This window comes from Wyeomyia smithii, chromosome 1 (assembly GCF_029784165.1).
Source record: "Wyeomyia smithii strain HCP4-BCI-WySm-NY-G18 chromosome 1, ASM2978416v1, whole genome shotgun sequence".
Taxonomy (NCBI): Eukaryota; Metazoa; Arthropoda; class Insecta; order Diptera; family Culicidae; genus Wyeomyia; species Wyeomyia smithii.
In genome coordinates this window covers 41,593,079-41,607,975 of record NC_073694.1, presented here as the reverse complement: position 1 = coordinate 41,607,975, position 14,897 = coordinate 41,593,079, and the positions used below count along the sequence as shown (strand labels likewise).

The 14,897-nt window shown below is 40.2% G+C and overlaps 1 protein-coding gene across 1 annotated transcript in view; it reads right to left on the bottom strand.

Moving 5' to 3' along the window:
* Window positions 1-351: 351 nt before the first annotated feature.
* LOC129717817 (tyrosine-protein phosphatase non-receptor type 23) overlaps window positions 352-14,897 on the bottom strand; it is a 54,090-nt gene continuing 39,544 nt past the window's right edge. Inside the window, exons 3-5 of the mRNA XM_055668001.1 lie at window positions 1,402-1,675; window positions 951-1,346; window positions 352-812 (exon numbers count right to left, since the gene is read on the bottom strand). Of these exons, the coding sequence (XP_055523976.1) occupies window positions 624-812; window positions 951-1,346; window positions 1,402-1,675 (859 nt within the window). The 3' untranslated portion in view covers window positions 352-623. The remainder of the gene's footprint in view (window positions 813-950; window positions 1,347-1,401; window positions 1,676-14,897) is intronic.

Below are 14,897 nucleotides of genomic sequence, written 5' to 3'. Positions count from 1 at the left end.
AAGGGGTTCACGAAAAGACAGTGCTAACCTCCTACTCCAAGTACAAGTTGGTGGTCATGAAATCAAGAAGGTCGATGAGTCTGTATGCCTAGAGTCACTGGTAACTGCCGACAACGATGGTGTACACAAATAGTTTGGACGCCAACACAGCTCAACAACCCAAATCCAGTATCACAGGAATCTGGAGGGTCATTATCTGACTAATTGTTTCTAATTTGTTCTAACTGTTTAAAAGGTCCTAATAAAGAATACTAAGCTCGAAAATGTGGACGTTATTGTTTATTTGAACGAAATAAATAACCTAAGAGAAAAAGTGCAAACAGACCTTCACAGCAAAAGAAAAAAACAAAATCATGATCCATCATTCCTCAGTTTTTATTAATATATAATCAGTTCTTCATCATCACTTAAAAGCATGTTATTCATTCCATTCACTGAGTGTACACCCAACTTTCTCCCCGAGCTGTCTAGAGTCTAAAGAAGGATACTATAACACGGATCACTTGTAGTGGCTTACAATGGCAGTATTGGTCCTAGCATCGCTAGGACTAAACCAGGATTGAAATGAGCAACAGTTAGTTCTTTGAACGCCATCCCAAACCTCCACTTCTTGGTTTGCGCGCTCAGTAGTATCCGAAGGAGATATCATGCAACGGCGCCGCTCCTCCCTGCGGCAGAGCGTAGTCCTTAGCTAGTTGATCCAGTACGCTGGTGCTGCGACCTTGCGCGGGTCTTGGCTGATAGACGGCTGGAGACGGCCGCGGCTGAGGTGCGAAAGCAGGTTGGGGTGCAAAGGAGGTCTGTGGAGCGAACTGAAATGGCGACATGGACGATTCATAAGCATATGAAATTGGGAGCGTTTTGTGCGGATATGGAATGTGTTGTATGTGTGTCTGTGTTTTTGGTAAAAGCGTCTACTGTGTATTGAACTTGAAAGCACTAATAATTACGTTCGACTTTGGAAGCGGTGCAGGACTAGCGGCAGCGAAAGCCGGTGCGGAAAAACGGATCTTCGGTTTCGGCGCGGGACCTGCTGCATTGGGGAAAGTTTGCGGGCGAGTATCGTAGTCTGGTTCAGGGCGAGCAGGCCTCTGCTTTGGCGAATAAACCACATCGATGGGGACTGCATTTGGGATGTGGGCTCTCTGGGGTGCAGGAGCAGGTCCAGCAGATGGACCGAAATGCGAGGTCTGAACGTACTGAGCTTGCTGATATTGCGGCTGTGGTTGAGGTTGGTGTTGACGTTGCTGAGGTTGCTGCTGCTCCTCTTCGTAGTCATAGTACTGCGGCTGCGGACGCGGCTGCTGAATTTCTTCTTGGTATCTCGGTTTCGATGGCCGAGGTTTCTGAATCGTAGATGAAGCTTAAGAACGTGTTTCAATATTTAACCAGCAAAATTACCTGAGGTCGAGGAGCAGGAATATTTTCTTCGTAATCAACCAGCGCATCCTTCCCGGTTGTTTCATCGACTAGAGTTGGCGGTGGAACCGTGATGCCTTCGCCTGATGGCTGAAAGCCGTACTTGTTAGCGCCATACTCTACCACCTTCACCTTCCCGCTCTCATCAACGTATCCATATTTTCCCTTGACTTCACCGGTCGCGAGTTTAGTTTCAATTTTAAATGATCCGTCCGCTCCTTCGTAGCCGTAGGTATAAGAGCCATCTTCGTTGTGTCTGAAAATATGGAAAAAATTTAATAAGTAACGAAAGTTGTGCTTGTTCATGTTCGATCATAAAAACAATCCCTAATCGTGTCATACAATCTGATAAACGAATGAAATAATTATACGCCAAATTCATTCGCAATGTTTTCAGTATCCCAGTGGGCAAAACGTTCGTTATCAGCAAATTAATCACTAACAAATTACTTTTCACGACGAATTGACGGCATGTCCCTCGGCAGCGAGCTGCAGAGTACTAAAATGCTGCTGAGAGCCTCATTATCCACCTTTTCATTTTGAACATTGCTTTAGCTCGAGCAGGATAACAATGGTATCGATCAGGCTCAATAGAAATCATCCCACCACCAGCACAAAAGCATTAAGTCTGCCAATCCACTGCCAGGCAAACAGGGAAAAGTTATTCTGAAAAAGAGAAACGATTGCAATCCTATTGTTGAATGTTGGCCATTCCGCACGTCACATGCCTAGACTACTGTCATCCGCTCGGAGAAAATAAAGGCACACTTTTACGTCACACTCTACTGCCGAGGCTGGAAAACCATCCAACGGAATGGCAAACAGTTCATTGATTGCTCGATGCTTATTTTTATAAGTAATGAGAATGGATCACAACCCCACAGGCAACCGAGCGTGTCTATTTTTACTTCCACTTCCTTTGCCCGGATAGCGCTTAGCGGACAACCCAATCGGAAGCCTCTCAGAGGCAGAGTCCTCTTTACATTTCGCAGCAAACTAACGAGGATGGTGAAATAATAATAATAATACTGTTGGCCTTGTGGCTGCTAAACGTTAACGAGGTCAGATGTTTGTGTACGGGTGGGTATGTATGTGCGATTGCATTGTTCGATTGCGTTGAAATACAGGAGATAATTTACGTGGGTGGAGATGTTATTGATTGGGATACTGTGGAAATATGCTGTCCTCCAGTGGATAAGGATAAATATTCAATCCTTTTCAAAAGGATGGTTTTAGGCTTTAACGTTTCTTAGGGGTATCTTGAGGCTTAAGGAAAAATACGGCGAACGAAAACTACCTTCCCTTTTTCTGCATCACATGTTACAAAATAGTAAAATGAGATAAACGCATTGAAAGGTTCAAACATGTAGTCGGTTGTTCCAATCGAGTGAAAAATATTTCTAATTTTAGGTACCGCAAGAGCGTACAAGTGAAAATTGCCCTCATTCAGATAGGTACTTCCTTGAGAACGTGTACCCAACATGACATCTGCTCACCACTTGCGCTGAATATCGTTTATGTAAATTGGGTAAAATTCGTTTGTTTTTTCATTTGTGAACAATATTGCCGCGTTAGTTAGGTTTGATATTTTTTTTGTCTTGTTTGTGAATTGATTAGCTGTGAAAAACAAGTGTGCTGAGTACTGACTACGATGTCTCGGATTTGTTTTGGTCGACAGCGGGGGCAGCTATTGCGAGTTTTCTACCTCGAGCTCATTTGTATCATGTTTAGTTGTGTGTCCAGCAAAGGTTGTGCCGCTGTTCCACGTTAAATTCTTTAAGTTTTGGTGCTTGTTCACCGAATAGGGCGAGCAAAGCGATTGGTTTCCCTCCTGTAAGTGCTAAGTAGTAGAGAAGACAGCATCACGCCGAAAACAATCGTTGCAGCTGCTGGTGGTTACCGCTAGTTGCAGGAGTAGCTTGGAAAAAGCACCGGACGTCTCCATCCGGAACTTATCACCACCAACGAAAGCTAGAGAAAGGACGGAATGAACCAATAAGTTTTTTTTTTTTGTTATTTTATTTAGTAAAGATCCGAAAATCCGTTAGAGATACTTCGCCGCCCTGTAACGGGTTTGCCGGCCAATTTTAAGTGTGTACAGAGTGGCACCCTGGTACATTATGTTACAAATTGACTTCGAATTATTTGACGTAGAATGACGTCTTACGTCAACAAAGGGGTGCAAATTGAAAAACCGAAAACGACACGCCTACCGGAAGCATAACTCTCAGTAGTCACGTATTAAAGCTTGCATGTGTAAACGTTGGTAGCATCCGCTCAGAAGGTTTGTAAGATTAGTTCATTTTGAGTTTTATTTGTCTTTATTTAATAGATGGGAAGTTTTTGTTTATGTTTGGTGTTGTCCCTCATCATGTTAGTGTATTTTGCCATCAGGAGACAGGCGAAATGAATCCGTGACGGACCGATGACTAAATAGGATCTAGCGGGATAGAGAGAGGCTTATTTACTTGGTGAGGGCAGTGACCGATGGCGTAGGGCAGTAACCTGTTGATCTGATCAAGAATCAAGTTTTAGATCACTCTTCAAAAGTTCATAGATCGGAGCAGATAGTAAACCAGATAAATGTTAGATACCAAGTAGCGAGTTGAAAGAGTGAAGAGCGAACATAACTGTGAACAATAGTTTGAACTGTGGACAACAGGTAATGCCAAGCTGCCCTACGCCACACTGCAAGTTTCAGACGCTTATGTTTCATTAGCAAAGGCGATAAAGGTCGCGGAATTGTTGCGGTTGTTGGCGGCAAAGGTAGTTAACTTCGAGTGCTACCGATAGCAGATTGAAAAGTGGTGGTAGCAGCAGAAGAAAAGGGGCCCCGAAAAGAGAAGTTAAGTAAGAGTCCACAAAATAAAAGAGTTGGTGAGATTAAAATTTGTAATTAGCTAAATACCGTTTTTCCGTCGGCAATTCTAGTATTTCTAGAATAACCCACGAAAAACCCAGGATAAGCGTGCTGACCCTAAAGCTGGGAGTCTCAGCAACGCTCACGATTGGGACTACTGGCAACTTACACATACACGAGTTTAGTCTTCATTGTCTATAAAATCAGTTGCTGATTCACTGGAAAATTAGACGATAAGGAGCATGCAGAGCCGCGGATAGTCGCAGCGCAGCAGACGGCGATTTCAAATAGACCATCACACGGTGACGTCACGCATCTGAATTTGACAGCTACTGGTAACTTTGTTTAACTTAGGGCGATGCAGTTTTGCTCTCAATTATAGCAGATCATTTCAATTGTTACAAAAATGCCCTTTAACCCTCTAGTGCCCAAGTTAATTTCAAGACGGGCTTCGGTAAAATCACCATGAATCATTATAAACACTTTTTAAGTATTTATTGAAGCTTTTTAGAGGTTCGACGCATTGGGCACTAGAGGGTTAAATATTGTGCGTCAGGTGCCAGTACATTAATAACAATTGTAAATTGAGCAGCATTTTCACGATTGCTCCTCCAAAAAAAAGCAGAAAGTCTAAAATGTAAACAAAGTTACCACTAACTGTCAGAAAAGTGAGGTTAAAGAGATTCGGTGAGATGGTCTATACAGTGAGGTCTTATTATGCGGGTTGCCTTCCTCCATTACTCAAAAATGGTACAAGATATCGACCTCAATTCAATCACGTTTTTTTGTTTTAAAGCAACAGTAATCATATTCCCGTCTTAAAAAAAAAACACAATTTTTGGTGTAAATCTTGTTTTTTTTTTTTTTTGGTTTTGGTCTCTAAATTGACCGCTATCATATTCAAACCAGGATTTAGGACGATCTTCTTCGTTACAAAGCAACCCCCGCGTAATGAAAGATCTTAGTGTAATATGTTTGTATAGTTTAACCCTTTCCCGCTCATGGTGACTCTAAAGCACCAAGACTTATAACCATCATATCTTGACATAAATTAGTTTGTTGTGCATACGATTGTTCCATAAACTTTTATATGCTGCCTCAGAGCATCACTGGGCATTTTCTTCAATATACTACAGTTGACAGTAATTTTAGTTAGTCTACAAAGTGTTCAGCTTGAATTTTCTCGTTATGATAAACATTGTGAGCGTTAGAGGGTTAACCCTCTAGTGCCCAAGTTTAGTTTTTAGGACTTCGGTATAATCACTATGAATCTTTATCAACATTTTCGAAGTATTTATTGAAGCTGTTTAGAGGCTTGGCTGAAACCCGCTAAAGGTGGCATTGGGCACTATAGGGTTAACCAGCAACATCCGCTAATTTGTTTGCAGCCGTCCGGACGGATCAACGAAGGAAACTGGCAGACCACAATGTTGTTTGAAGATCACCTTCCACAGCGCTAGATATTGGATCTCCCGTCTGTGTGGGAAGCACCGTCATATAGGCATGTCTGCAGCACTACTAAACTTGTCCGAACATGTTAATGATTTTGTTTGCAGTCATTTGGATACTGATAAAAGTTAGTTCGTATGTCTTGTTTTCTTGCTTTCAGTGTGGGAACCAAACATATAAAAATGCAGCTCTGTCTGTCTGTCCGTCTGTCTGATTCGTTTAGGCAACACTACTGAGCCGATTGACGTAAAATGCTGTCCATAAACGTTCTAGGGGCCGAAAAAGGTGACTAAGAACGTTCGGGTCCCATACAAATGAAACTTAAATTTCAGCACAACTCGAGAACCAATCAAGCAAATAGAACTAAATTTGACATGAGGATGTTCTTAGGGGTAAAAAGTATGACCATGGTGGTTAATCAGCCTTCCCATTCCTGTAAGAGAGGGGTCCTATACAAATGAAACACAAATTCCTGCACTACTCGGGAACTAATCAAGCAAATGGAACCGAGTTTGGCAAGTGAAGGTTTTTGAAGGCGAAACATATTTTTATAGCAATCCTACACCCCTCTCTCTTCTAAAATGGAAGAGTTCCACACAAATGAAACACAAATTTCAGCAAAACTCGGAAACCAATCAAGCAAATAGAACCAAATTTAGTATGAGGATGTTTTTGGGAGTAACAAATAAGCCCATGGAGGTTCAACGCCCCTCCCATTTCCGTACGTTGGGGGTCCTATACAAATGAAACACAAATTTCTGCACATCTCGGGAACTAATCAAGCAAATGGAACCGAATTTGCCATGTGAAGGTTTCTGATGGCAAAGAAAATACCCCGTTTCATTTGACATTCACTGTACTACGAAGACAGCTAATACAAGTATTTTATTTCATTTGTAAATTTAAAAACTAAAAAATTTATCTAACAATGTTGAAATGTATAGATCCTAGTAAATGGACAAAAAATTCACAAGCACTCACCGGCTCTTACTATTCTATAAATAAGTTTAGAAATTGTTCAAGGAAAGGGGTTGTTTCAAACTTTTCGAAAACCCTTTACCTTCGAGACATCAAATTAGTCTAGGTTTATGGAAGCAAAAATAAATTGACCTATAGGAACGGGGAGACTCTGTCAATTTTTTTTTTTTTGGATATTGATACAGAGGATATCAGGGAATGGTTCGTGTCTATTCAAGTCGTCTGTGCTAGGAATGCTCGCATGTGATTGGTTCATTGTTCGCGTAAATTTATCCTTGACACTTTTCATCGGTTTTTACCGCTCTGCAATGAAAAAATAATGATAACTAGCGTATTACAAATTTGTTTAGCATTTTATCTATCCAAAAACATATTAGTTTGTGTTATCCATCATGGGTCTATGCTGTTATTATCGTTTGAAATCTGACACAACATTTGCCAGTTTTATTTCCAATTTCACAGAATTATATCAGTATAGAAAACAAAGACGTAGTCCCACGTCAAAACAAATTTTTGCGCAGCTCGAAAATTAATCAAGCAAATTTAACCGAAATTGTCATGTTAAGTGTTTTGGGGGCGAAAATAATTTTCATGGCGCTGCGGCATTCCTCCCTCTTCTGGAAAAAAGGCTCCCATATAAATAAAACACAAATTTCTTCGCAAATCAAGAATCAATCAAGTACCTAAATGGAACTAAATTTGGCGTGTGGTGGTGAGAGAAAGAAATATTTTCATGGTGGTTCGGCACCCCTCCCTCTTCTAGAAAGGAGGGCCCTTATACAAATCAAACTTAAATTTTTGCATAACTCGAAAACAAATCGAATCAAATTTGGTATGTGGAGGTTTTCTGAGGTAAGAAACGCAACCATTTTTTTCTGAAAACAGTCTAATCAGCGGGATGACACAGAGTTCTAAACTTGATTCCAGATATCTTATTGCTTTTGAAATCCAATATGGCGACTTCTGGTTTCTGAAAAACAGCCTAAAGTGACCTATTACCACCCAATAAGGGAAATTTCCGTAAACGTTATGGCGCACAAAAGCCAAAAATCGACTTCAGACACCATTTTGAATTTAGAGATGACGACTTTCGGTTTCTGGAAAACAACTTGGAATGACCGAATACCACTTAATATGGGTTTTCCAAAAATAAAAACAAGAGTCATCCCGTTTCATCAGCAAATGGCAATCCACAACAACAATAAATTATACAATCCTGTCTGTGTCACTATTGTGAACCATCAATGGCACTTTTTAGCGTCTCAAAATTATTTAATCGAAGTAGTTATTCTTTTTCTGCCACTCGCCAAAACGTTGCTAAAGATTTTTAAAACAATTTCTATTTGTAAAGCAAAATTCAGTTCAGTTCTACCCACGCTATTTTACAACTTCAAGTTGATGGGTAAACTATATTGGAGCACTAAGAAGTGCCATTGGTGTTTTCACGATGCATTGCTTGGCTGGCTCTCTTGACAATAGCAAATGTACGGAAGTCTAGGCCGCTTTGCCACTTGTTATGCTTGGTGATGGTTATGCAGTTGACGAAAAACTAATGTAGCTCGCGCACATCGTTCGTCGATATTCCTGTAAACAGTGTGCAGCGCAGTTCGTACTCTTTTACAAACTCCCTCATTCTATCGCCTACGCTGCGAGGGTTACATTGTTTGGTCGTGACAAAGGAGAAATAGTCATGGAAAAGACAATGTTCCGTTCAGCACGTGCTGGGTTATATTTTACTATAAGTCGTATTCATCGTCTACTGTGTAATGGAAATTGTGCGCGTTGATACTAGAGTACCTGTCAATCTGGTCGATCTAATGAAGTATCTTGCTATAGAAGTGTTGGAATTGGCGGTAAAAATTGCGAAAGATAATCACAAAACCATCCCGCAACATCTGCAGTGGGCAATCCGCAATGACGAGGAATTGAACAAGCTTTTATCCGGTGTCACTACTGCCCAGGGAGGTGTTTTGCTGAACATCCAAGCTGTTCTGCTCCCGAAGAAAACGGGAAAAAAGGCATAATTCGATCAATTCCTAGCTTTGTAAAAACTAAAACCAACCGTCCTTTTAGGGACGATTACGTATCGAATCATTAAAAATAAGTTTTTAACTCTGGATAAAATTTTGAATTTGACATAACATTTTCATCGAGCAGGATTCAATTCCACTCAAGCTGTTTTGTTCTACGGTGACGTGGTACTCTACCTACAACTGTGTTCCAGCAACCTTCAACATTGTTTTGGCATGACCGCAAGTCATTTGAACAAGGCTTCTCTTCAACATTACTAATTATTCAACAAAAAAAGAGAGTTGAAAGAGGATTATAGTTAAAATATACTGCTTCACACATTCTTAAACGTATTGCAAGAAACACATCGACATCGGCTGTTCTAATTCTACTTTAACCTAGCGGTTGTCGAAAAATCTCACAATTATTACGTTCATCATTAAAAACGGACACACTCGTACACCGAGACCACCTTCAGCAAACACAAAAGATAAACTGAAGACATAATACTTTGAAAACTTTGTGAAATTTCAAAACCACATATGAAAGTACTGGACAGTTAATTGTGCTCGAGAATGAACGTATTTTTACACTTTAATCAATAAAGATTCTCCCCTATATGTTTGAATTGAACTCTCTAGTGAAAAGGTTTTCACATCATACCAAAATCTCCACCGCAGCAATTCGAAAGCTGAAGGTACGATTTCGAACTTCCCAATCGGATGCCAATCACGTTTTGTCACTCTGATAGACCAAATCGCTGTGAACACCATTTATTGACAATGCTCGAGGACAAATTTTCTGGCCATTTCAGCAGTTTCAATACTGCTCGAACGTTTCCGATGTGTTTGACTTCTTCGGTAATGTATAGTATGTGATGGTGGTTTTTTGTTATGGTGAGCTTATCGCATAAAACTTTGATGCCACCTCGTCCCACATAATGGAGAAAAGGCAAATCTGTCACCTAATAACAAACAAGTTTTTAAGTTTTTCTACTGCTATCAACGAGGAACTGTTTCTATATGTAGAACTAAACCTAATGATATATGTAGTTAATTTTTTTCTTAGTACCCATAGGAAAAAATCCGTCGAATATAATTTATTAAATATGGTAACTGAACATGAAAATATGTGTATTATAACAAGGTGCATACTATAAGATATCTATGACATTTTCTACCCCTAGCTATTAATTTTCTTCAGCAAATTTTTCCCTTTCAAAAATCCACTTGTGCTGGCTGCTGGCCGTTCCTGCTGCTGCTGGCTCTTCTGCAGTGGTGATCCATTCACTTTGTTGGCCGCGGACCCGTTGAAGTCGAGCGATTTCGGATTGTACTTCGAACGAATCCGTTCGGCCGAACGTAGCTTACAGTTGTTCCGAAAGGCGATGAAGCATCGTTTCCGGTCGCTGTAGACACATTCGAAGCACAACAAATCGAAAAGAAATAAAGAAACAAAACAAACAAAAATCGATAAGTGGATCGGAAATCGTCCACCGGTACGATCGATTAGTCGTTCGGAACTAGCATGCAGTTCTACTGAAATATGTACATTTTACAGAAAAAGTCTAATTCGCTAGTGCAACGACAGTGGGAGGTGAAGGTTTATTTGGAATATTAGCAAGCAGCCAAAACATGCAGATATTTACATCATTACGCCAGAGTTCAGCCTTCGCTGGCGAATGTTTTCAAAGCGTTGGTATCGAAATGAACCTTCCGAATGATACGAATACGAGCATACATCATTCAATATAGAGGTTGTTTTTCGTAAAAATGTTACCTACCCGTACGGTGTCTTAATTTTCTAAATTCGATCCTCATATATATTTTGTTTTTGAAGAGCAGAGTGACAAGGCTGTAAGCATGTTATTATTGTGTTTGTCAACGGAAAATCTCTATTATATAACTTTTAGTTTTCTATACTAGATTTTGCGCTGTTAAATAAGCTGATTTACTGAACAGCAAAACTTCTTTCTCTGGTTCAATGAAAATTGATACTTTCTCATGTTCTTAACCAGTTTAATTCGAATTAAACAACTTTAGAACAGCTCAATCACTGAAGCATTGTTTCGATTGACTTATTTCAAAAGCTTTGATATCATCATTAAATCGGCATTCATGAATAAAAACGTTCACTATGCTCATCACTTTTATTATTAATATTTTCAAGGTAAAAATTGATGTGTGAAAGAAAGACATGGAAAGACAGAGAATAGATTATTTTTATTTATTTAACGTGATTTACAGATGATACAACGTTTGAATATATGTGAAAGAGAAGAGAAGACGGTATTTCATGAGTAAGTTTTTTTAATCTCATTTTCCATCAACGTACTGAGTTAAAAAATGCTCAATATTTGAAACCATGGTTGATGGTACAACTTCATGCCCCTACATCGGTTGGAGCTGGTCGATTTATTTAAGTAAGATATAGTAGGATTATTATATAGAGTCAGGACTGATTATTAATACAGATATAGTAACCCTTTAGAAGAATATGAATAATTTGAAAAGAAAAAAACTAATTTCCAACAACATTGATCCAACCCAACCCAAAAATAATCTGGACTTGGTTAAAAAAGAAGAAGACACGCATGAGGGAGGGAGGACGTTTGAGTTTGCGTTGCGGTTAAATTATCAGGATGTACGAAAAAAAAATCGACCATTTTATATTTAAATGGAACTTTGCACACGTATTTGGCTTTTTTCCTTGTAGAAGTCTGAACCACTGCGACCGCTATTTGATCTATGTGGTGGCTCAGTAAACTGAGTATTTTTCACAGGTGTAGGAAATTTTGGTTCCAGACAGCCGACGACCCTGAGCGACAAGGCAATGATGGAGCGGCAGAGCCTTGATTAGATGGTCTAGTCGATTTTCCTGGCATATCACGACGTGGTGGTGGTGGTGGACGTTGCGACCTGTCTCACTTTGGATGGCAACGACTGGCAGGGCACTTCGTATTTTACTTCCCCCACGAAGGAAGTGAACACCGAGGTGTAGTTCATTTTACACACCAAGTGCTGCCGTGGCTTACAATCAACGGGATGTCAAAGCCGCTCTTCTGTCGCTCCGGAAATGCTTGACGGATGTTGCGTCATTAATCAAGAAATACCATAAGGCCGAAAACACGGTGTTTTGGCCCACTACTTGAAGCGATCGTTGGAGAAAATGGAGCTGCTAGATATCGATGTAGTACCCATGTTGCGTCCCATCTGATACCTGAATGGAAAGATCTACTCTAACAGTTTTGTCGCTAAGACTGAGGAGGAATTGATAAATAAAACGAAGAAAGAACTCGAAAACTTGTCTACACGCATGTTTTTGTCCGCCATAGCGAATGTTTCGGTTAACTACTAGAAGGCCACTCGCAAGGGCGTAGAATTTTTTTACAAAACCATCCGCAAAAATGTTCATTTTTTATCGCAATCGTTACAACCGCATTATCCGTTGACCCAGTTCAGATATTTTACAGTCGCCTAAGGTATTGAATCATCATAAAATATCGGAATATTTGCTTAACAAAATCCATCTGTACAACATAATATTACAACCCAAAGTAGCCATGAGACATGGAGATGGACTATACTTGTGGAGATCCGAAGCCCCTTGCGGTCATCGAGCGAAAAGTGTTGCCCTCAGTTTCTTCGGTGGAATGTGGATAGAGAACGAAGCGTGGAACAGGCGAATAAACTACGAACTGCAGGAGTTGCTTGTGGATGTGGAGCCATCTACGCGCTAATATTGGAAGGTTGCGGTGGGCTATAGCCTATATCCTATAGGCATGTCATAAGGATGTCGGGCGACAGCCCGGTAAAGGTGGTCCTTGAAACCAATCCGTCAGGGACGAGACGAAGAGGTGCACAGCGGGCAAGGTGGAACGATCAGGTGAAAGGCTACCTACTGACTCTGCACAGACTGTAAAGCTGTCGATCTGCAGCCAACGACCGAGTGGAATGAAGACGACTTTTACGTACAGCAAAGGCCACACCACGGCTTGGATAGTTTGGTAAGGTAAGGTTAGGACAGAAAAACACGAAGCAGTTTAGAGAACTGATCTAATACCAATTCTAACACAACTCCTTCAATCAAGTTTAACTTTAGGTTATATTTCGGGAGCGTGGCAACGAGTACGGGTTATCTTTCTTCCCATAGACCAACTAAAGGAGCAGAACATTACCAAAATGCTTTAGGTCAATCAGCTTGTCGTTAGTTCTTCTAAAAAAACAATGGAGAAAATAAGCGGTGAACACAGAAAGTCATCATAATTTTCTGAAACTCCTCTTAGCTAATATCTATTCGCATACCGGGAGGGTCAATCTTTTGTAAAAGCACTTCATACTATAGTTACAAAATAAGAGAAACCTTTGGCATCAAAAGAAATTTCACTTGCAGCGTTCCTTAATATATAAGGAGCATTTGGCAATTCACCTCATGACGCAATAATTGCTGCAATGAAGAAACCTGGCTTCGACAATTTCTTGAACCAATGAGATGTTATCAAAAAGGGAAATATCAACAAACCTTGGAAGCTGTTATATAAGCGTTAAAGCAATAAAAGGGATCCTGCAAGGAGGGGTGATATCCCCTTCACTGTGGTTGATGATCTTCTCACAAAATTAATAAAAAAAAGCTTTGAAATAGTCGGATTAGCTGTTGATACAGTCATAATTATTTTTGGCAACTATGATGCCATCATCGCAAAACAAATGCAAACTGCCTTAAACATTGTTTCCTCGTGGTGCGATAGGGAGGGCTTGTATGTAAATCCTTCAAAAACTAATATCGTTCCATTTACACGAAGAAGAGATATATTAGACTAACAGGTGAGTTCCTGGAACCCTGGACAACGTCAAATACCTCGGAATAGTTATTTCTTGACAAAAACCTAACTGAAATATACTTCAGGCAATAAGTAAAGCCACCAATATTCTATGTGTCTGTAATAACACTCTTGATAAATAGTGGGGACTCAAACCGAGAATGCGCCATTGGATTTTTTCGGCTCTTGTGGGACCCAGAATTACCTATGCTTCAATGATCTGCTGGCCGAAAACAAAGAAGAAAGGTGCTCAAGATAAGTTTGAAAAACTCCACGGGTGCAATGGGAAGCACACTTACCAAGGAATTGGAAGCTCTACTCTTTATGCTTCTAATGCATCAATTCATAAAAGTAAAAGCCGAAAAGAGTGCTTTACGAATCAAAAGATCAGTAAAATTCTTCGAGAGTGACCTAGCGGGTCATCTAAATATTCCGAAAACTAATCGTATCAATCCCCTAGTAATACATAATGAAGACTGGCTGGAGAAAAGATAAAAATTTGAAAGACGATTCTGAATGTTTGAACCTGAGCGTGATGCTCTGGAACGCGGTGATCCTGATCTCCGTTCAGGATCAAACATTTTCAACACAGATGGTTAAAAACGAACCATCGAATGGGAGCAGGGTTAACTGGCCCAGGAATGGACCTATCAACTCCAATGGGCCAATGGTCAACTGTCTTCCAAGCTGAAGTCCAAGTAACACTAGAATGTTCTGTTAGTTGCCTATGCAGGAAATACGGGCACGCAAACCTTTGCTTCATTTCCGACAGTCAAGCAGCTTTAAAGTCTGCGGCATGCGCATCAAAACTTGTTTAGTAGTGTGTGTACAATCACATTAAACACTGGGTTATAATAACCAAGCAGATTTATATTGGGTTCCTGGTCACTGTAGAAAAGATGAAAACGAAAGACCCGATGAATCCTGGAACTTTCAAACCTCATATACTGGTTTTTTAATAGGGTATTGTCCAAGCCGTTATCGTGTCAAGATTATGAAAAATAAATTCAAGATGATGCATATCGTGTACGTTGCATGGAAAATGAAGACTCGGAACATCTGTTATGCCGATGTCCGCCAGTTTTCATCAAAAGATCTAAGTTCTTCGATAGAGTGCTACTAGAACCCGTTTTGAAATCTGTAGAACAAATGCAATACGGTTGTGCGCTCCATACGAAGTGTAATACCGGTCTGAACTAATGCTATTGATCAGATTATGACGATCACTTCCAATAGTGATACGTAATCCTGACGTAGCTTTATTCTTGGGGGAATATGTCACAAAATATCAAAAAATTAGTCGCAGTACCCAACACGGAAAAAAATGACAGCGTGTGTCAGTGTCAGTAGGATCGTAGCGCA